Here is a 24,319-nt window from a genome sequence, read left to right on the forward strand (position 1 = left end):
CTAGGAGAGAAGAGGTAGCTGTGTCTTCTATCTACCTCACTGCAGCAGCTCAAGGAGGGGGATAGATGCCAGGAACGGAGGGAGAGAAAACAGGCAGGGAAAAATGCGGCTACTGCCTTTTTCTAGTGCAGTGGGGAAATAATGTGCATGTTCTCCAGGTTAGAAACTGGCAGTCCTGTATCTCATCATTTCAAATCCTAGCACCAACACAGGTGAGATGTGTAATGGAGTTTGATTTCCAAATAGTGCTGGGAAAGGAAAACTATTCAACAGCATGTCATTAAAATCCACATACCAGTGCTGCCAGTGGAATCATAACGGAGTGATTTTTACTACAAGCCAGATCAAAAGATGTGCCTCATTCCACTTTGGAAAGAAAGGTCCTCTCTCAGTTGGATTGACTTAGTTGGCACTGCAGCTTAGGCAGTAACGTGGCTGGCAAACTGTAAGAAAAGAACATTCCTGGCTGGGTAACATGACCTAAGCAGCTGTATGGGAAATGAGAGTGCAGGAGTGATTGTCTAACAACTTGGAGACGAGTTTACAGCAGTGAAAACTGACAGTACTGCTGTCGATGTTGTGTTGAAGGGCTCAATCAAGGATACAAGAACCTTTTAGTTCAAGCAACAGAGATGCATCAGCAACCACAGCAATAAAACATGCTGTCTTGTTCAGTTCTGGGTTTCAACATACAGGGCCAAACCAAATCCTTGTCATGTTAAGAGCCCCCAATTTATCATGTAAATTTAAAAGCTTCTGGGTGTATTTCTCCCTACCTGACACACAAACAAGGTCACACAGCAAACCTATCGTAAATTACATAGCATTCTACGGTCTAAAAAAACAACAGGAGAAGAAAATGTAGAAACCTGGAAGCAGACAATAAATAATACTATGACAAGTTCAACTACTCCCAGGGCATTTGTTTGCCAAAGGGGCATTTTCTATATTCAGTCCATTAGGAAAATGAGAAGCGAAAGAATCCGCTCATTTGCCTCAAAAACATCAAGTGAGATAAACCATCCTTCCAAAATTAAGTACGACCATGTAATATTTTTTCTCCACTTATTTGTCATCATGCCAAACATGGTGTGGGTGTGTGAAGAGGCAGGTTCCGATGTTTTATGGCTCTATTTACTGCTGATCTCTTCTTGCATTTTCCTGTACATAATGCAAATTCTTGTAGTTGCTTGATTAAAGCACAGCAAAATAGATCTTATAGGAATTTGCAGCATTCCAAACTTTTTAAAAATCCCAAGAGTTTAAAATAAAATATATGTCAAGCATTTAAAATATAGATCAAACTTTAAAATGATGTTTATACAGGGCATTAAAGCATTCAAAGTACTTTATATACTTCATCTTTGCAATCTCAAAACAGGTTTATAAAGCCAGTTAGCACAATCACATGATCACATGAAATTGCCTTATACTGAATCAAACCACCTATCAGCCCATTAGTGTCAGTATTGTCTACTCTGACTGGCAGTAGCTATTTGGGGTCTTTCACATTACCTACTGTTAATCCTTCTAGTTGGAGATGCTGGGAGCGGGGCTTGAACCTGGGACCTTCAGCATGCCAAGCAGAGCCACACTCCCTCCTGTAAAACCACTCCTATTTTGTAGAGGAGCTTGTCAAAGCAGTCCATGAATGTACAGCTGAGGTGGGCCAGTGTGGTGTAATGGTTAAAGCAGGAGTTGTCAACCTTTTTGAGCCACTGGGCACCTTTAGAATTCTGACACTGGATGGGGAGTGCAACCATAAAATGGATGTCACAAGAGGCAGATCCAATCACAACATCTAAGAGCCAAGCTACAAGTGACGCCTGACACAGGTTGGACACTTGTCAGCTTCCCTCAAGTTTTGATGGGAAATGTAGGCATCCTGGTCTTGCAGCTGTAATGGAGAGCCAAGCTGTAAAACCAGGACGCCTACATTTCCCATCAAAACTTGAGGTAAGCTGACAAGTGTCCAACCTGTGTAAGGTGTCACTTGTAGCTTGGCTCTCAGGGAGTAAGGTCATGCATTTCAAGCAAAAGTTTTGTTCTCTTTGAAAATGAACCTATCGTTTAAAAACATTTTCTTGCATACACACAGCTTATCTTCAATCATATAGTGAAGATCCTTGTGCTGTGGTTGCTGTTGCTACCAATGCAACTTCAAAAAAAAATTGACATAGCCAATCAAAAATACAAGGCCCAACAGAAGCTCCACCTGGCACCAACCACTTTCTGAAAACACTTGGTGGGCACAAGGAAAGGTGTCCATGGGTGGCATTTTGCCCATGGGTACCATATTGGGAATGATGGGTTAGAGCCCTGGATTACGATCTGGAAGTGCTAGGTTCAGCCTACTCTACCATAAAGCTGTCTGGATGACTTTCACTTTCAGTCTAATTCAAAAAACACTTTTGAGGATAAAATGGGTGTGGACATTGCAAATCAGAGAGTGTCTATTTTGCCTGGGGCTAACTGCTGGCCCCACCCTCTGGCAAGTGAGCCTTGAATTAGGCTCCTCCCCACCAGAGGCACATCACAGCCATCTGGGTTCTGAGAGGGAGCAGGAAAGAGGACTGCTGGAGTGGTGAGTCTTTTTCTGTTGCCTTTCTTAACTAAGGGGTGTGTGTGCGAAATTAACTGAGGTTACTGTGTGGGAGAATAGTGTTTGGGGGTTTGTGAGTGTGTAGAGCCTGCTGCAAAGTGGTGCCAGGGAGTGGGGTTTTTTTGTTTGTCTCTTTTGCCTGGGTTGGAACTAATTGTGGAGGGTGATTGTTGCTAATTGGAGAGTGTCTGTTTCCCTGGGGCTGACTGCTGGCCCTAGCCTCTGCTGGGTGAGCCTCAAATTGAATTAGACTCCTTCTCACTCTTCCCTTTGGCTCTTAGCCTGTAGGCCTGGCCTGTGGGCCCTGTTAGAAGCTGAGTATCTCTTACATCTTATAGGTTTTAGGCTTCCCCTCCCCTTCTTCCAACCTTTCACAAGTTGTCTTCTGAGGCAGTTTGGCAGGGGAATTATCAGGGAAGCACCATAACACCTGAACTACCTCTGAAATAGATTGCAACAGCAACAGTATGGCTGGTAAGAGAGTTGGGGCAGTGACATGTACAGTCAGTGGCATGTTTGTATTTTTACCTGAGGGTAACAACAACTACACTTGCAGCAAGTGTAAGTTGGTAGCCCTACTGGAGGAGAAGATTCAGGAACTTGAGGCACACTTGTCCACACTGAATTTAATAAAGGAAGGTGAAGAGTACATGGACAGAACGCATGAAGCACTTTTCAGAGGGCAACATGAGGAGGAGAGAAAGGTATCTCAGGATTTGGAGGAGCACCCAATACAAGAGGCAGGTACATGGAAGAAAGTAACCCCCAGGAGCAGGATAATCAGGAGACATTCTGAGCCTCTGATGCTAAGCAATTTGTTCCAGGATCTCCCCATAGATATTGACTGTGGACCACTGGATCAAGAGCTACTCCCCCAGACTCCTTGAAGCTTGAAAAAATTTCTCAGGCCCCTGCGGATGAGAAGACTCAAACTTCCATTTCTCAATATAGGAGAAGCCATGTGCTGGTAATTGGAGACTCCCTACTGAGAGGGGTTGAGACCAGACTTGTTGTCTCGAGAAGTATGCTGTCTGCCAGGTGCACACATCCAGGATGTGACAGAAAGTGTAGGAAGACTTGTCAAACCCACAGATTATTATCTCTCCTGATTAGAGATGGGCACGAACAGAAAAAATACGAACATCATGTTCGTTGTTCGTTGCCATCCACAAACAGGGACTCACGAACAACCACAAACATGGCCCTGTCTGGGGGCCAGCAGGCTCTCCTCCAGCCATCATCCAAGTTTGGTCAAGATCCCTACTGCACCACTCCCAGAAACCTGACCTGAGCAGGCACCAGGAAAGGTACCAATAATAAATAATAGCTTGTCCCAGAGCCTGGCAGCAGCCTTGGAACTTGAAGGGGTAGATCCCTATCCCACCACACACAAAGAAAATTCAAGCTCCAACGCACACTCTCTATCAAAATGCCAACAGCAACTGTCTCTCCCTCTCCACTGTCTGCAAACTAAGCCAGAGCTGGGAGCCCCCCTCCCACCTGGTCTTTGCTCCCTTGTAACAAATTTGGAGCTCCACACTTGAAAGGAAGACCTGCCTATCAAGCTAAATTGGGCTTAGATTGGGGTTTCCAGGGCAACAGCAGGCGTTCAGACAAAGTTCAGACAATCCCTGCCTAAGTTGCCAAGGGAATTGATTGCAGGTGCGACTGTCTGGCTTGATTGCAATGACCATCTGTTCATTTAGAATGGGGCCTCATGAACAGCAGATTGGGCTGTTCGTGGCTTTTTTTGTTCGTATTGCTGTTCATGCCCATCTCTACTCCTGATACATGTGGAAACAAATGGTACTGCCCAGCACAGTCCAGAATGCATTAAAAGAGACTATGTGGCTCTGAGTAAAAAGGCTAAGGACCTGGGAAAACAGGTTGTGTTTCCGTCAGTTCTTCCTGTCATAGGCCATGGTTTAGGAAAGAAGAATGCTGCAAATAAATGACTGGCTACGTAGATGGTGTCATCAGGAGTGGTTTGGTTTTTTGGACCATGTCTTATGCTTTCGAGATGAAACTCTTCTATCAAGAGATGGTTTGGACCTCATGAGGGTAGGAAAAAATGTGTTTGGTAAGAGCCTTGCAAACCTGATGAAGGCTTTAAACTAAATCCTATGGGGGAGAGAGATAAAAATTCAAAGCCTATAACTGGAGAAGGGAACACTGAAGACCTGCAGGGAATGGAATCTATGCTAGGAAACATTAACTTGCAGATAAGAACAGAAACAAAAACCTCAGGGCATATAACTCATGGTTTTTGATGTCTCTACACTAATGCACAGAGTATGGGTAACAAGCAGGAGGAACTTGAAGACCTAATACAGGAAGGGGACTATGACATAATAGGCATTACTGAAACTTGGTGGAATGACACAATTGGAATAGGATTGAGGGATACTATTTGTTCAAAAGAGATAGACAATTAAGGAAAGGGGAGGAGTAGCATTATAAGTAAAATATATACACACAAACACATGCGCGCGAGGAAATACATGTATCTGAGCATGGAAATTCAGTTGAGAGTCTCTGGGTAAAAATAGAAAGAATAAGAAATAATAGTGATACTATTGTGGGGGTCTGTTATAGACCACCAAGCCAAGCAGAGGACTTGGATGAGAAACTACTAGAACAAATTACAAAGTTCACAAAGAGACAGGACACGGTGGTCATGGGAGATTTCAATTACCTGGATATCTGTTGGAAGTCTAACTCTGCCACTTGTTACAAAGCTATACTGTTTGGGGCTGGCATACATCTTCACCCATATGAACTTATCCATCCACTCCACTCATCTTTAGAAGTCCTGCTTCAGGTACTCCCACCATCTGAGGCTAGACAAGTGGCAACCTGAGAAAGAACCTCTTGGTCATGGCACAGACACTTTGAAACTCCCTCCCCAGAGAGATTTGTCTCTCTCTCTCTATTGCTAAGTCTTCACCTGCTGTTAGAAGAACTTCTTCTGTTTGGCATACCTACAATAAGTGTTACTGGCCTCTCCTTGTTTTTTGTGCTATGTCTGTTTATATGTCTCAAATTATTGTATATATACTGTATTTTAAATGTTTTTTATGTGGAAATGTTTTAATGTTTGCCACCTTGGGGACCTTATTTGGGTGTAAAGTCAGTATAGAAATGTTTTAAATAAATAATACATAAATAACTACAGAATGAATACTGAAGTAGTGAGTTCATGAGTGTCCAGATGTTCTGTCCCCATGTAGTTCATCATACCTGCCTGAAGTACTCCTAGGCAGAGCAGTTTCATTCAACTCCTTAAAAATACCAAGACTCAACAATCTCATAACAATATTTTTAAAAATACAAAATCATTTGTAATTTCTACTAAATTTTATTCAAGTTTGCCAAACATATACACTGAGACTTAAACATCACCAAGTATCACCATGCCCTCTTTTGGTTAACTTCAAAAAAGAGAAACCAAACAGCGCATAAAGTCAGATGTTCCGTAAAATAAGACAGACCAGAAAAGTAGAGGTGGGTATGCAGCTATGGCTTTTACAGCATTTGTGCATCATCTGGCATATCAGCGAGGCCATTTTTAAAGCATATCCAGCCATATATAATCAAAAAGGACAAGAATTTAAACCACATCTGAACCATCGTGCCATTCTCAGTCTAATGTATTACATAACTACCCAGGTCTCTCAAACTGTGTTTCAGCCATTCTAGGTTGCCCTTAATGTATATTGAGATGGCTTGGTAACATCCGAATAGGAAAGGTGTGTTGGTTTTAAAATGAATAGTCATTTACCCTTGTTTCAGCTTGTGAAGGACTTAGTGTGTGGTAAAGTTCTCCATCCTGTGAGTCTTAATATCCAGCAGAATTCATACTTAAGAAAAACTTTCCCCCCACAGTACATACTTACAGTTACAGATCTCATTTTTGGTATTGTGAAGGCCAAAAGCAGAAATTTTAAAAGCTTAGACAAAATCATAAGATTCAGAACTTAGATCAGATGATGAGAATTTTCTTGCTCAGGGCACTCCTTTCTGTTTGATAGGACTTCACCAGCTCCTTGTACATTGCTTATGTCCATCTAGTATATGTCATACTCAGAGGCAGTATGCTGGGCTTCTAGGTCATTTGGTCGATCCCAACATGTAGTTCTTAGAAGCTGTAGTTCACGCAGTAGTTCTGGGATTTGTTGATGATGAACCATGATGGGAGCCCTACTGGCTCAATATGCTATACTTGTACTATCAAGCTCCCATGTCCCACAAAAATATCCTTAGCATGAAAAAGGTATTGAGATGGAACAGGGCAAAAATTGCAACAACTGGCATTCATTGTTTATGGTCTAGGAGAGCTCAGTTTTTATGCCCAAAGAGAACAGCTGTAAATGGTAGGAGGCAGCAAGGTCAGTTAGCTCCAGTTTGCTAGCAGGGTGCTGTTTGAGGGTGCTTTTTTAGACACTGAAGGGAGAGAGCATGCATTTTCCTGAGCTGAACAGACTGACAGATGTCTGTCAGATTTTGGGGGAGAATGTTGCAAACATTCTGATGTGAGCAGTCAGGCACTCCAACATCTGGTCTCAATAGTCTACAAAGGTATTTTATTTCTACTAAAACTGGGCTACAAGTACAAAAAATGGAGTCTGCAGTAGCCTGTTTATAGTGGACTTCCAGAGAAACAGTATCTTTTGGAAAATATGAATAATTAATTACAAGAAGTCACTAGCTATCCAACATAGGAAGCATCTGCTTGCAGTGGCCTTTTATGAGTTTGTGGAAATATATTTTTAGCTGTTCTATGCATGGTTTTTTAAATGGATTGATTCCAGTTGTAACCTGTGTTTTTGTATTGTTCTAATTCTTGTAATGTTTATGGTTTAATTTCCTCACCCCCAGTAAACAGCGTGGACTAGATGGAATATAGATTTAATATATCTAATCGAGAACAAGGAATTAAATTTGCTTGTTAGTAACAACGAGCACAGTAGACTCCAAGTCAAGGCTGATTGCAGATGGCCACTGTTGCTAGATTTGCAATTGCTTCCTCTAGAGTAGCAGGACATAAACAAATACCACAAAGCATTGCATGAAAATGGGTTATGCGATCAAAGAGCAGCTGAAAATAGCTAATAAAGCACACACATTGCTTGAGATTTAAAAAAGTGTTTACTTTCTCTCAGTCAGATCAAGAAATGGCATTATAAATTGCCTAGTCATTTTCAACCTCCCAAACTGCATGCTGAATTCTCACTGCATGCAAGATTGCCCTTACCAAATTTCTCTGAGCTTGGACTTAGTTGATGACCTAGAGGCAAGAAGCAGCTTCTTTGTGTCAGATTTCAGTGTAGTGATGATAAACTAAGATGACTATTTACTCAAAAGGCAGGGTGCTTCCTTCATGCATCAAGTAAGTATTCTACACAGAGGGCTTTACAGGTTGATAAGGCTTTCTTCTCTAGCGCTTAGGAATGATGCAGTAACATTACCCTTCCCAGACATCTCTTTCCCAAAGTCTGTACTAAACTGGATCAAACACTTTCTGAAGGATATCATTTTTGAACATTTTCAGCACAGCTAATTCTGCCATTCATTTCTGAACTAGAAGTGCAAGAAGACTGGGCAGCAGCCACAACTCCTCATCTGGACTAAGTCACAGTAACATTGCTGAACTTATAGTTTACAGGTAGCACTGTCTGGGATGCTGTGTGGCTTACAGGTCCTGAGAACACTAAATCAAAATCTACCTGTAAGCATCCCTCAAATGGCTAAAGCCTAAAACCATTATCAATTCCTTGCAGTAAGCATTTGAGCACAAAAATGACTGTTGCCACCAAGGGTTCTTGGTGGCTCCGGCAACTCAAATGTTTATGTCAACCACAAATGCCATGCTGCATTGCAGCCTGATACTATTTTATCTGAAGAAACTGCAGCATGTCAGTGCTCCACTGCTTCTGACATTCAGATTGTAAAGAATTTTAACTACAACGTATGTGTTGTGACAGGGATACTGAGTCATCTTGCTTCAATAAGGGCCCTTTCATGTACTTGCCATTTTAAAATTGAAGCATACATGCTAGCAAAGCACCAGCATCTCTGAGACCAGCTCTGAATGGTACAAAGAGAGCAGCATCCTGAGTGACTTAAGAACTGATGTGGGTTCCCACTCACACTGTTATATGACCACACTAACTTTATGGAACTCACTGGAGGTGTTTTATTTTTTTTAAAAGTCAGACCGCATGCAATTCTGTTTTCATAACTCACTGTCTAATCAGGTGAATATGGAGACCATTAATACTATTTATGCAAAAAAAGAGAGGGGAGGTGAATTTATTGTGAGGGGTGAACGATACTAGAGAATAGGTAAAGTCCCAATTCAAGCAGTAGGCCTAGCTGCTCTTCCCATTTTTAACAGCTGTTGCTGCACACAGATGGCAAATATTTGGTCAGACACTAGCAGCCAACTAGTGCGTTTGGCTCAGGCAGCCGCTCCAATCCCATGCAACTCAGCTGGACTTACTTCTTCTTCGCATTGACATTTTTGCAGACCCAGTTCATGCCGTCCTTCAAAAAACAAAAACATAATGAAAGGAAATGTTAGGTGGCAGAGAAAAGGAAATCTACTCTGTGCCTAGATCCCAACAACAATAGATCCCCCTATTCCCTAACTCTGTTCTGCTGACCTTCCTATCTTTCCCCCTTTCTACTGGTTCCCCATTCTGATTCATAATTTGAGCCAAAAATGCTTGGCAGCTGTGGTCAGGAAAACTGAGCAGAAAGGCCCATATTTTTTCCAAAATTTTAAATTCTGTGGTCAAGGCTAATTCTGCTGAGTGCAACCTCAGGTTGCAGCAAGCTCAACATTCTTGTGTTTTGTTTAATTTTTTTCCCCTTCTCTCTCAATTGGAGGCTTTTGCATCACTCTTTTTTTATTAAACAGCAAAGTTGCTCATACACGTCTTGATAAATATTATATGGTTGCCAAAAAATGAAGGGGAAAGATTCTGAGATGAGAGAATGGAACAGCTTCCGCTCAAAGAAAGTAATAGATAGAATTAATTAGGGGGGTGCACATCTGCAAAGCTTCATCGTTTGACAAAGGAAAGGGGAGTAAATTGGGCCCAATAATAAAGGAGGAAGGGCACCATAATGGCCATAAAGTGAGACAGCTGGCAACTCTGTCCACACCAATTATTAACCTTTTCAATAAGAGATAAGCTGTTGCATAATAGGAAGAAAAAAAAGAAAACTCAGGAAGTGACACGTAAAGCGTTGGCATGAATTTTGGCAGCAGACCTTATTCAAGTTTCAAAGCCTCTTTTGATTTCCAAAGAGGAAAAAATGAAGGCCACCTTTTAAAAATACTCTATACTTCAGTGTCAGTAAGAATGAATACTCAGGAATATTTGACTGTGTAAACAGTAGTATCTGTGATAGAATTGGGAATCCTCATGATTCCGCTTCCATTTTTTAAACGTGCAGATGGAGCGTGTGAAAGGATGTGCCCAGACAGTACCTTCTTAGGCAGTTGGTTCAGTGCTTAAAATGGAAAATATCCCTAGAAAAGATTTGCCACCACCCCCCTCCTATAATGGTAGCTCAGCAGAATTCCATGGCCTTTATAACTTCAAGGCTCCAAGCCTCTTTTCCTCCTACTGTCAGAGTTTTTGTTACAAAATTCTTGATTATTATGTATTGCAATCAAAATACAGGGAGTAAATGTTATACAAAACCAGCAGAGTTTTCCAGTAGAGGTAGCAAACAGCCATGTCAACTGCCTTTGCTCTACTGCACTTTTTAGAAATCTGCTTGCAAAGGAAAAAATGTTTTTTGCAACAATTCCTGCCTTCCCTGTTGCCTCTAAAGCAATAATCACATTTGCACACATCATGGCATACAAGGCAAGCAGCGCCCCTCATTCATTTTGAATGTAGGTTTATTTGCTGAAGCAGAACAGCTGAGACAGCTTAAGGTAATAAATATCTGCTGAGTGCTGACACCCCTTTGATATTCAGCACAACAATCCCATAAGCAATACATCCCTACAAAACAACAGCCAGTCATCCCATTTCCGAGCATGAAGCCAACCAGAACCTAACGTATACAGAGGGATGCAAACACCACCCGATGCCACAAGGGAACTCAGCCAAAGGGATTCTGGGCTACCTGAACATTATACAGCCGAGGCTCATAAAGCAGAGTTTATGATGGGATTTACTGTGGCTGCGAGCCTAACTGCATTGACTATATAACAAGGGCAAAAGAATGGCAAGACACTATGCAAGAGGAAAGGTGATCTTCAAATGGCTTTTCAATTCATATCTAGGTCACTTAACTTTGAAGGCAGAAACTGATCTTAAAATCATTTTTCTAGCACAAGCTGATTCCAAAGGAATTGTGACTGGGTCTCATTAGTTTGTAGGAGAAGGCTGGAAGTTAACATACAGCCCACAAGAGAGGAGGAAGTACTTTCCATGGGATCAAAGAAGATTAAAAAAAATTACAGGTAAACTGCTTCCCATACTCGCTTCAGATAATAGTATCTGAATGAATGAATAATAATAGTATCATAGTTCAATGGCAGGAAATAAATTTTCTCATCAGATAGTTGAAATGCAGAGAAGAGAGAATGAGACGGAATGGAACCCTTGTAACAGAACCGGGGGTGGGGGGGGGGGGGAGGACTTGCCAGGGATGCAAGAAAAAGGAAGGTGCCATTGCAAAAGCAGGAGGAGGAAGAGGCTCAGCCAAGAGCAAGAGACTTGAGAGGAATCAGTAATGGTTTTGTCACATGTTCTTTACAATTTTATTTTCTTTAATGTTTAAGTGAGGCCTATGGGATGACACCCTGAGTCTACCCAGTTCAACATCTTGTTTCCAACACTATTAGCCAGAAACCCCCGGAAGACTAATGGAGGGCTTGAACACAAAAGATCTGCCCTGCCATTTGTCCCTAGCATCTGATATTCCGAAGCGCATGGCCTCTGCTCTTGGAGGACTCCATGAAGCTATTGCGCCTGATAACTTTTGCTAGACTGATTCTTCATGCCAGTAGGCATCATATGATATGGCAATGAATTTCAGGTTACCGATCCAGTGTGCGAAGAAGTACTTTCATATGCCAATCAAGTTAATGGGGTGACCCTGAATTATAGTATTATGGAAGAAAAAAATTCTCCCTCTCCACATCATTCATAATGTTATAAGCTCAATAATGCCATTATTTGAGTAACATAAATGCTTTGAGTGCTGCAGCCCTTTCCTCACAAAGATGATGCTTTAACCCCTTGTTTATTTTGGTTGTCCTTTTCTCCAGTTCTACCATATTGTTGCCATGACATGCACAGTATTTCAAGTTCAGCTGTACCACAGAATTGTATCATGGCCTTATGATTCTGGCTGCTTTACTTTCAGATGCTTTACAAATAATCCCTAATATGAAATTTGGCCTCTCTCACTGGAAGTGTACAATGAGCTGAGATTTTCATTGAATTTTCCACTATGAGCAGCCTTTGATGCACTAAGACGTTTGGAGGTAGAATTAGGTGTCAAGGGTGGGCTTTGGAGTGGTTTAAATAAGTTCATAGATCAGACTCAAAGCGCTGCTGTTGGAGACCATTTGTGATCAGTGTAGGATTTGTCCTGTGCAGTGCCTCAAGGCTCAGCTTGACCCCCATGTTATTCAATCTCATGTAAAGTCCTTGGGAGAAATCATTCATGCTTTTGGAGTTGGCTGCCATCAATATGCTGATGACACCAAACTCTTTATTCCCTTGCCCAGGTTGCCTAGTGATGTGGTAGAATTCTTGAACCAATGATTGCTGTGGTTAATTGGCTAAGAGTTGAAACTGAATCCTGACAAGGAGGCTGCAATAATAGGAAGGCTAAAGTCTTGAAGGATATTACGCTTCCCACATTCTGTGGGATTTAGCTGACCCTTGCTGACTCAGTTAAGAGTCTAGTAGTTATAATGGTCCCAGCATTACTGCTGGGAATGTAAGTTAAGGCAGCTGCAAAAAAATGCTTTCTTCCATCTTCCTTTAGTCCAGAAGATGGCTTCCTACCTTTACTTGGTCGATCTGGCCATGTGAATCCATGCCATGATGACCTCGAGACTAGACTGCTGTAATGCACTTTACATGAGTCTGTCCCTGAAGAAAACTAGGAAACTCCAGCTGATATAGAATGCTGCAGCCCAGTTACTATCAGGAGCTAGGCAGACTATACATATTACACCCATGCAGTCACTCCATTGGCAACTATCCATTAGCAGGTTCAATTCAAGGTACTGTTTATCACATACAAAGCCTTTCATGACCGCAAGACCTTCGTATCTGTAGGGCTGCCCCTCCTGCTATGCTCCACCACAATAGCTTTGAGCAATGTCTTCTGAAGGCGCCACCCTTCAAACTGATAAGATCTATAGCTGCCTGGATGGGTGCATTCTCTGTTGCAGCCCCCAGCCTGTAGAATGGCTTGCTGGAGGCAGTCAGGAAGGCTCACATACTTTTTTCATTCTGCAGAATGATATATGGTATAAAAAAACAGTGCAGGAAGGCACGTTTATAAAAGGGAACAGGATTGTGGTCTATTTCACTGTTTATGCATCTTACTCATTGTTTTCTACTTTCATAATTCCATTTTTTTACATTGTCTGATACTTTACTTTTTACATTGTTTCTTATTTTTGTAATCCTACTCCTATAGCATTGTTTGTTGGATGTCTCATGTTATTTGATTGTATTGTTTTACATTGTGTAATTCGCCTTGACTCTCAGTAAGAAAGAGAAGTTATAAATATAGTTCTTAAATAAAATACTTTAGTACCTGAACTGTATAAAACACAACCCCTTTCTGTTGTGAACCTTGCCTCAGTATTTGCTATATGTGCAAACTAAATACAACATCAGAAATCCAATCAGAAACTATAAATATAAAAAGTGAGAAAGAAGGAAATATGGTCAACAATATTTTCCAGACCAGCACCACTTAAATCATTTACTGAATTTGGATCAAATGAAACTGAATAAAACAGTCCATATAACACTGCTGGTTTACAAAGATCCAAATAACCCTGGCTCAAATATGTGCACTCAAATTTCTACCTAGCACCTCAGTGTGTCAGGACATGGGGAATGAGATGATCCTACATACCCTGTATAGTCATTGGTATGTCTTGAAATGTTCAATCACAGATCTAACCCTGTTGTTGTTGAAGCAGGGCAAAAGTATAATATGCCTGAGCTTTCTTCTCCCAGAGGACCGCTGTCAAAGTGACATTTTTTATCTATCTTAGCTATGAAAGGTGGATATAGTAGTCCAACCAGAATCAATTACAGGTGCATTTAATGATGTTGTGAATCAGAGAAGAGAGAGGGCAATGGCTGGCCTACAGAGGAGGAGTAGGTTAGAGGCCTGAAATATTCTCTGCTGAGAGCACTGCTTCAACAGCAGCAAAGCAATGCTTTCCGTAGACCCTAAAACAGATATGTCAGCTAGGAATTCATGCCATAAATTAGAAATCAGGCAAGGTCACAAACTTTGACCTTTAACCTTGCTCTATAGGCCAACAAGGCTTAATTCTTCCACAAAGCATGGGGTCTGCCATCATCAGTTAGGTCCAAGCAGTTTAAAAACTGGTGGAGAAAGTATAATAATCTCCTTTGTGCCTCCATTTATAATCACAATCCTATCTCTCACACCTGATGGGGCTGATATTTCTTTGCTGTGACACAGGCTTCCAAGAAGCTACCATTTTTTTTAGCAGAATACGCTTTTCTTTTGTTTCTTGTAGCAATCACATCCTCAGCAATGACATATTATTCAATGACCCCTGTATTTCTTCTACCGTTAAGCCTTTATGAATGTTTTGTGAACAGGCTTCCTAATAACTGATTACTAACGAAGAGTAATGAATAGCAAGATGTGCCTACCACCCAAAGGCTGTGGAGGGAAAATAGCTGGGAGGGAAGGAACTGTAAAAAAAATGTTTATACAAACAGCCACTGCTATGATACAGGACACTGCAAAGAGTAGAACAAAATTTCCAACAAAATTTATCAGGGTATAAGCTTGCATGAGTCAAAGCTTACTTCATCGGATATAACAGTAAGAATAGCCTGGAAACCTAAAATGCAGACTATTCCCTTTATAATAAACTCCCAGGAACAAGGGAGCTATGTTAGGCCTCAGCAGGAACAACATATCTAGAAATGCTGTAGACAAGTGGTCTTATTTTTAGCAAATGATCTGATGCATTTTGAGCATTTACAACTCTTTTTCTAGGATACTATAATACAAAAACAACAATATTTCTTAAGATGTGTAATTATTTTCATTGCAATTTCATACAATGTACACAGTACTGTGTACACGGAATCAGAATTTTTTTTGTTATAAAACCAACATTTTCATGCCACTTAATAAACTTTGAAAGCTTTATAGCCTTTAAATAAAGAGGAATAATGTGCTTATTCTTCCTTAAAACCTTTTCACCACCTATTTTATAACAAAAGAAATTCACAGACAAACTGAAGCAAAAGGAAAAACTTATTCATCAAACAATTCTCTTTAAAATAATATTTTTCTACGTTAGAATTATCTCCATCCATTTTATATCAAGCAGCCCAGACTGAGAAAGCTCTCAGCTTTTATTTTGTTAAAATAATGGTCTGGAATAATTTATTCATGTCTTTAAAAGCAATTTTTTTTCTCTGTGATTTGTATGTAAAAGTCTTTTGTTAAAAATGAATTTAAAGGACAATAAGCAAAATGTAATCCTTTATTTTAAAAATAATAACCCTTAAAGAAATAGATTTTAGCAACTATATTAGACAACAATAATGTGCTAGGATTATTATATTTTTAGTCACAATTATTATAAAGATTTTGATCGGGTCATTTTCTAAAAAGCTGGCCTTCTACGCACTTCTGGATATTTTCCTCATATTTCTGTTTTACAGTAAGACCCTAGAGCCAAAAAGGCATCTGAAAAAAAAACCCCTTATCTTTACTGTAGAAGATCTAAATGTGCCCTGACAGTGATTTCAGCTGAGCTCTGTCAGCTCCAGTTGTCTGTGGTTCTTATTGCTAGGAGGAATTCCACAGTGGCTTCACCCTGAAATGTGAAATTATCTGCTAGGCTTGGGTATAAACTTGCTCTAGAAGGGAACACAATCTCTTCATTTCCCTTTCATCAGATTTGGTACAGAGATGAGGGAACCAGCTCATTTGCACCATGATATATGCCTGTCCAGCATGTCCTATTAAATAAAGGATTGGGGGGAGGGGGGGCAAAATTTCATCTAACATTTCAATTGAAGTAAACTGCTTTAGTCATGGGAAAGCATGCTGAAAGGTTAGGAACAGATGGATAGTCACCTCTATCAATTAAATCATCTAAAATCTGCAGGACAGGGTACAAATTTAAGTGCGGCAAAAATTTCTCTTCTCTGAGTGGTGCCAGAAAGCCTGTCTGGTGTAGTGAAAAGAACAAAGCTGCTTCTTCCATGGTGACCATGAAGCTGCTCTATGGTGGCACATGAAGTGGAGGTGATGCCCATGCTCCAGGCCTTTGATCGAATCCCTTAGTAGGCATCCAGAAGGTTACCAGGATGATAGCAGAATCTCTTCTTAACATTTTTTGTTAAATACACCCAAGTCAAATAATAGTTAAATTATCTAAATTTATATCATTTATTAGCCATAATGTAATCTCATTAACCTTGAAATCCCCAGTTTTAACTACCCAGTTCTACACACTATAGTATCATCCACTGAACTAATTAAAATGACCTTCAAGCTACCTTGTCTTCATTTGTGGGGCAATCCTATGCAGAATTACTCTAGTCTAAGTCCATTAAAATCAGTGAATTTAGAGTGGAGTAACTCTGCATGGGATTTCACTGTTGGTGTCATTATTTATCCTTTTTTTGATACTCTGCCCTGGGGCCTTTGCAAAACCCACCCCTATTAACTTGGTCTCTACATAAATCTCCTTTATCCTGAAGACATGGTATAAAAATTCTTGTGCATCTCAGAGCCACTGCACAAATGAAGTTTTCTTTAAACTCATCACATTTGGAGAACACTAGTATCGATTCTAAGGTAAAAGAGAGGCAGACACTTCTAACCTGATCCAGTTTTCAACGAAACCTCCCTTACTATGGTATGTTTTCAAAAGCAACTAAATGCTAAAGAGACACTTTGGACACCTTCCTTACTAGGGTGATGCACCCCAGTCCTACAAAGAAAGTTCAGTATAGAAGCAATCTCCCATAGGTATAGCAGATGCACATTCACAGAGTGCTTGAATTATGGGGCAGGGGAGGGGATAGGACTCTTATACAATTCACAAGCCTCGCCTTCACAGTTTGTACTCTTTGCAGCTTCCTAAAAGTGGTAACTAATGGGTTCATCTGGAAGCAGAGTTAGCCTCCCTCCTTGTAATTTTTTGCACCACCCTGGCATCTCCATCCACACTGTAGTGCTTACCCAAACCCCTTTGAACTGGGTGAATCTTATGTCAAAGTGAATGGAAGATTTGTATTCACTTACCGTGAAGCTTCCTTTCTTGGTGATCCAGGAGTGGGGCAGTCCATACTCTTGGGATATAGCTCCTCCTCTCTGAAGGCAGAGTCAGTCAGCTGATTTTGATCCTGGAGGGTAGGGGCTTGTCCCTGGAATCACCAATTTGTTTCCAAGCCCTGACTCCTCATCACAATACCAAGAGGAAAAAATACCCCCCCCCCATTTTTTTTAATAAATAGAAAGGTCCATCCCTTGAAGCCAGTGGAAGACTATCGTCTTATCTCTTCATCCAATCCTAGAAGCCGCCCCCCAAGAAACTTAGGTGGGTAAGACTGCACTTCTGGACCACTGAGAAATGAAGCTTCACGGTAAGTGAATACAAATCTTCCATTCTCCCGTGGTCCAGGAAGTGGGGCAGTCCACATTCTTGGGACATACAAGAGCAGTGTGCCCCATGATGGGTAGTCCAACTTCTAGGCCTAGGGGCTGTGATGTGATACCCTCCTGCTGAAGATTGTCTCTAGGGAGGACAACTTATCTATCCTATATTTCTTGATGAGATAATATACTGATTTCCATGTGGCTGCCTTATTAATCGTTTCTACTGACTAAAGGATTTATAGGCTGTCAACATTGCTACCTCCCTTAGTGAGTGTGCCCCAATGTCTAGGGGCATCTCTAGACCTCTGGTTTGACATGCCAAAATTATGTACCCTCTGCTTTACCTACTTAGCCAAGAAAAGGACACGCTCTGTCCCAAGAAGGACCTCCTGAAAACATACATCTAGTGTTCCAGACTTGTGAAAACTGTTTAGTCCTGCCCAAGTGGAATCTCACGTCTCTATGTATATCAAAGTAGTGAGATTCCCTTTCCTTCCCATGCTTTGGATTAGGTTAGTACTATCTCTTCTGTACTACAGGGGAAGGGAAGCACTATCTATTCTGTTCTATGAAAACATGGAGTTCACCTTCGGAAGAAAGTTGATTCTGTTCATAACTTGCTCTACCATCTTGAAGGAAAGGGCATGGGCCTCTATCGACTGCTGGTACCTGCCATTCTGACACTTGTCTAACTGATTTTATTCCACTCTGAAATATGGTTTTAAAGGTCAATTCATTTAGAGGACATGAAGTCATAGACTCAAAACATCTTTTAGGTAAAGCTCTTAATACCAAATTAAGATTTCACGTGAGAAAAATCAGCGAGTTCTTGGAGGATTCGACAATGAGGTCCCCTTTTAGAATCTGTTGCTATGAGGGTGATGTATAAGGGAATGTCCTTCCCTAGAACTCCTAATTGTTGAGATGGTCCAAGGATGCTGGTGTTAGGACTTTTCTTCAACCCTTCTTGAAGGAAGGATAGTAACTCCCTAATTAGCCCTGAAAGGTTACATGCCTCTATCCATGTACTCTTCTGGGAACTTGGTAGGGATTTTTATAGACTCTGTGGAACTCTTTCTGGAGGTTAACATAGTACCAATTAAGCCTTCTGCTTAGTCCAACCCTATTAGTTGTTTGCATTCACCTCCACGCTGTGAGGCTTATCAGAGCTGGTCAAAGGTGTGGTATTATTCCCTGCATCAATAGGTCCTTCTTCATTGGGAAGTGCCAGGGATCCATGCTTGAAAGATTCTTTGGGTTTTGAGACATGTCTTTCTGGACCTTAAGACTGCTATTAGTATCACTTCTACACTTTACTGTGTGATCTTCTGAACAGCTCTGTAAAAAGTTGTACTGGGGAAAGCGTACAGGATGTGTGAAGGCAGCCTGATGCTCAAAGCATCTATCCCTATGGTTTGAGGGTTTCTTCTTCTTGCGCCTTCCCAAAAACTGTGGTAGATGAGTTGGGGAATCTCTCTTTATAGCATCCATCACTCTCTGGCTTAGCTAGTCCACCGGGGAGTTTTCTGGTCTGCTACGTGTACATCTTTCAGAGATTCAAGCTGATCTTATGTCTATATAAACATATGGTGACCTGTGGGAAGATCCTGGGATTCCATCATTCATTCAGGTGCCCTATGCCATTCTTCCTTGGGTGTGGGATTCCCATCCCCAAAGACTCGTGTATGGTCATCACTGTTCTCCTTGGTTCCCTGGGTGGGATACCATCGTGAGACTGAATGAGGTACAGCCATTGGTTGTTCTCTTGTTTGAGGATCTCTAACAACTCAACTATCTTGGACTTCTTGTGCTCTGATACTTCATGGTATGGTAACAGGTCAGGTCTGGAGTGCCCAGGTCTGGAACCTTGCCTCCTGGAGGACATTCTGATAGGATACCCTCATCCCCAGCCACTGAGCCAGGAGCATCACTTCCACCTTCTGTTTTCTTAAGACCTCTGATGTCATCACTGACTGTTCGTTGCCTTTTCTGTGGCAGAAAAAAAACTGACTTGAGCCATGTCTATCACTACCCTGCGGAGCAATATTTATTGCGTTGGGGGTAAAGCTGGTCTTTTCTTCCTTGACCATGAATCCATGGTTCCACACACAGGCTACCATCCATTTTATCATTTTCACCTTTGAAGTAGGGCTGGAACCGTGATCAAGACATTGTTCGGATATGGGAAAGGAGCCACTCTCCATGGCCTAGCCATGCTATCACTGCTACTAGAATTCTGATTAACATCCTGGGTGGCGTTTTCAGGTCAAAAGGAAGGACTCGATGTTGGAGGTGCCTCTGAGAGATCGATGGAAGTCCGACAATCTCCCTTCTAATGGCAGTCATGACAAATTTTAGCCTTTTCATTCTGACTTCTTTTTACCAGGTGTCTGTTTTATTTGACCAAATTCTTTTGGATCTGGAGGAAAATGGTCTAGGTGGCACAGAGTTGAATTCCACTGATCACAGTATCCAGCACCCGCCTGTCTCTTATTGTTGGCTGCCAAAGGTTTGCCAAGCATTCTAAGTGCCCTCCAATCACCATCATGCCTGCTGCCTTTGTGCAGACACACTGAGTTCCCTTCTTTGGTCCTTTGGTATTCTGACCAGATTTGTTGGGGGAAAAGGTACTACCCTCTTCTCAATGTTTGGTCTGCTTTCCTTTATCCATTGCTTTTCCAGATAGGTTGATGTCTTTGAAGGGAACTGTGGTTACTTTGGCTTTGGGGCAAATTGTCCTAAAGCTAAGTGTTGTGCCTGGTTGTCTGCAATTCATGGTTCTTGTTGACCACAGCATAGCATCTAAGAATGTGTAAACAGAATTTCTCCACCAAATGGAAAATACGAAAGTGAAAGCACACCTCAGAAGTCCCAGCCAAAGGGAGGAAAAATAAAAGACAGCTTCCTTTCATTTGGGGCGAGCTGGCTCCAAGGCTTCTGCTACTCTTTTCTCCTCCCTCCTTTTGTGGGCCCCATTCCCTGCTGGATCAATCTTACTGCGGTTCAGTTGGGGCTTCGGGGATTGGAGCAGCTCCTATGCTGCTACTGGAGTCTGCTCCTTCCAAGCCTGAGGGAGTTCCCAATAATATCAGTCTCCATGACAGGCTACTGCGAACTCAAACACTGCACCCTCTGGCCATCCAAGGGTGGTTCCTCCCAGCCCGAAGGTGGAGAACCTTGGTGGAGTTTTGCGGTTCCGGCTGTGGAATCTAGGAGAACCTAGGGACCTCCAGCTCTAATGCTCGCCGTCACTCCAAGTGAAATGGGGGTGGGGTAGGGCAGTAGGGCCTTTTCCTTCCCATGTGAGCTCCACACTGCCTGTTGGCCTCGGCCTCCCTGAGTACTTGGATTACAGGCACACGCCACCATGTCTAGCTCATCTCTGGCAGTTTCTTCTTCACTGGGATCATTGCGCTCTGCAGAGCGCTGCTGAAGACGTCCTGCTCAGCAGGGCCAGAAAGACTGGCGATTCCATGGACAAGCCCCTGCCCTGTGGGATCAAAATCAGCTGACTGACTCTGCCTTCGGAGAAGAGGAGGTATATCCCAAGACTCCTAGGACCACCGAAGAATGTATAAATATTCTCACCCAGACCCACCAAGTAACATGCAGCTGATTATCCACAGCTAGATCTAGATTAGAGCCCTACAGTTATGTTCCACTCAGAGGCAATGTGTTCTGCAGGCAATGTTTCATTCTATTTGTAAGTCTGTATGACCAGCACACTTTCATTGTTCAATTATCATGGCTATGAAAAACTGCCATATCCAAAAACAGAGGCCAGTGAAAAGAGTTTGGATGGCCATCAGCACAGCAAAATAGGTAAAACTAATAAGGTCCAGACTTTTCATCTAAAAAAAGATTTACACGGGCTATACTTATTTAGCATATAGTAACTTAATAGGCATTGAACTAAATCTGCAGAGGATATTGGCATAGTTCTTGTCTTCATGGGGTATAGATTTTAATACAAGCGAGTGCAAATAGCATCGTAAGCCACTGAGAAACAGAGGCACAGTTATTTAGCTTATTCTGGGAGGAAAACATGCCGGTGCCAAATTAGTGTAGTCTTGTTGACATTAACGGTCTAATGGAGTCTGAGCCCACAACTCACTGATTTACTGAGTATTCCTGAGCAAACCAGTATCTCACTCTCACCCGTCTGTGATACTGGAGTTATCACAAAGCTAAACAAGTTTTCTATTTTAAAGCATCTTTGTGTACTGAGGTCAGCAAGGCATTTGTGAATGCTGTAACTGGGATGCACAAACGACATGTGACTGTGCTGATCCTCATCTGATGACTGTAAATCAAAATGGACTTGTAGAATCCATATGAATGGCACTGTGATAGCAGGAGCAAAACAGCTGCTATAGCCAGAACCCCATGACAGATCACACTTCCTCTTTGAAGTGCTTTGTGTTCAACCTCCTGCTTTGGTACTATGGTCATTGGAGAAATTGCCATCAGGGTCCCAACGAGGCTAATTAATGATAAATGGCAGAAAATTAAAATACTTTACTGAGCTAATTCTAACAGCCTTCCTGTTCCCATCACCTATGTGTACAAATATCTGCAAAAGAGTAGGATAAGGATAGCCAAAAAGGAAGATGAGCAAGGCCCGCAATAAACAGTGGGGGAAAAAGGTAAAGGTAGTCCCCTGTGCAAGCACCGAGTCATTACAGACCCATGGGGGACATCGCATCATGACGTTTTCTTGGCAGACTTTTTACGAGGTGGTTTGCCATTGCCTTCCCCAGGAAACTGGGTACTCATTTTACTGACCTCGGAAGGATGGAAGGCTGAGTCAACCTTGAGCCGGCTACCTGAACCTGGCTTCTGCCAGGATCGAACTCAGGTCGTGAGCAGAGCTTGGGCTGCAGTACTGTAGCTTACCACTCTGCGCCACGGGGCAGAGTGTATTAAACTGTATTAAATTTCTTTCTTAATGTGTCGTGGTGGAAAAATATTGTTGGACAGATATTAATTAAGCACCAGTAAGTAATCCACTGAGAAAGTGCGGAGCTTCATATTATCTGGTTACAAGAACATTCTGGCAAAGGCATTGCAAGGTCAAATTTATACATTGCTTGCTATCTGAAGGGTAACGGGTTCATAGGTTTACGCTTACACTTCAGCACTGGGTGGGGAAAAATAAAGAGAATTTGATGACTTCTTGTTTTCCCTAACTATATTTGTAAATGCCATTGAAAAATATTCTGTTGGTATATAAACAGATTTCCAATGTTTGCAACTTAAACATTATGCAGAGCACGAAAGTAAAACTAAAGTCAAATTCTCACATTAACATATTATATATATTACAATGTTATAGGAACAGAAAGCACTTGTTATGCTGAGGGAATGAGAGGGAAGGTAAAAGGGAGAGGTGCATTTCAAACTTCCTTTCAAAATTGGCCAAATCACTTTCATCACTCAGTTAAAGTTTCAGTAGCTGTTCTTTCATAGTTTATGCAAAGAATGTATGCATATAATTATGCTATACTCAATGTTATATTTTGATACCAGGAAACAGGGAGGAATAGGTTGTTTTGTGTATGACTCAGGGCTCATTTCCAGGGGGAACGCACCGAAATGGCATTCCAGCAGTTCCCCCAAGTCAGGTGGCCCTGCCCACCTGACTTTAGGGTCATTTTGTCCCTGATTCAGACTGAAACGGACCCCAAATGGCAATTTTTGGCCCGTTTCGGCCTGAAAAAGGGCCAAAACAGCCCGGATTGGGGCTGAAATGACCAAGATCGGGTCAGAAGCCGCCCCCACCTGGCACCAACCCAGTCCCAGCCGTTTTGGCTCAAATCGGGGCCGAAATGGGCCCAAAATGTCAATTTCTAGCCATTTTAGGCCCGTTTAGGCCTAGATAAGGGCCGACACAGCCCGGATCGGGGCCAAAATGGCTGGGATTGGGTTGGTGCCAGGTGGGGGAAGCCTACCCCTCCCAGCACCGACCCAGTCCTGGCCATTTCAGCCCCAATCCGGGCTGAAACGGGCCCAAAATGGCCATTTTGGTCCTGTTTTGGCCTGGATTGGGGCCAAAAGGGCCTTTATCGGGCCACTGCCAGGTGGGGAAACACTCCCCCGTCTGGCAGCAGCCAAAGGCCGGCCATTTTGGTCCAATCAAGGGATGGGGCATATGCTAATGAGTTATGCTAATGAGTTCCTGCAGCTCTTTCTCTACGAAATGGTATGAGTAATACGATTAGGAGATCAGACAGTCTAATGTCTGCTCAGGGATTATTTCTAGGACAGAGCTGAAATGAAGGGCCCCTTATTACAACACTGCTCAGCTCACATGAAAAGGGGCCCCCTTTTCAGCAATGTTTCTGGGGCCAAACAGAGGTAAAAATATGGGAACTAGGCTTGCCAACTTACAAGTGGGCCTGGAATTGTCCCAGAATTATAACATCTCCAGAAAACAGAAATCAGTCTCCCTTGAGAAAATGGAAGCTTCGGAGGGTGGACTCAATGGCATTACATCCCTGCCGAGGTCCCTCCGTTCCCCAAATCTGCACCCCCCAGGCTCCGCTCCCAAATCTCAAGGGATTCCCAACCCAGAGTTGACAATCAGAGTGGCAACTGCCACTTAAAAGAAGGCAACCTGCAACTAGATGCCCAGCACAATCTCTTTCCTAGCAATTACTTGCAAAGATAAAGGATCCCAAATTTGTAGTGATTTTTTTTTCTAGAGGGACATTAACTTTTGCACATTTTGCTGCATGAAATGACACCTTTCACTGCAAAAAAAAAATTAACCCAATGAAAATCTGGTTCAATACCAGCAGCATCAGCACTATTGGGTCCATCCTG

The 24,319-nt window shown here is 42.1% G+C and overlaps 2 protein-coding genes across 2 annotated transcripts in view; one reads left to right on the forward strand and one right to left on the reverse strand.

Annotated features, from left to right (window-relative positions):
- The window catches only part of SFXN2 (sideroflexin 2), a 156,300-nt gene that overhangs the window by 59,436 nt on the left and 72,545 nt on the right, over positions 1 to 24,319 (forward strand). The gene's annotated exons all lie outside the window — the stretch shown is intronic.
- ARL3 (ADP ribosylation factor like GTPase 3) overlaps positions 5,941 to 24,319 on the reverse strand; it is a 58,118-nt gene continuing 39,739 nt past the window's right edge. Inside the window, exon 6 of the mRNA XM_054982323.1 lies at positions 5,941 to 9,148. Within this exon, the coding sequence (XP_054838298.1) occupies positions 9,101 to 9,148 (48 nt within the window). The 3' untranslated portion in view covers positions 5,941 to 9,100. The remainder of the gene's footprint in view (positions 9,149 to 24,319) is intronic.

The sequence above is a fragment of the Eublepharis macularius genome, chromosome 6 (genome assembly GCF_028583425.1).
Source record: "Eublepharis macularius isolate TG4126 chromosome 6, MPM_Emac_v1.0, whole genome shotgun sequence".
NCBI classification, from domain to species: Eukaryota; Metazoa; Chordata; class Lepidosauria; order Squamata; family Eublepharidae; genus Eublepharis; species Eublepharis macularius.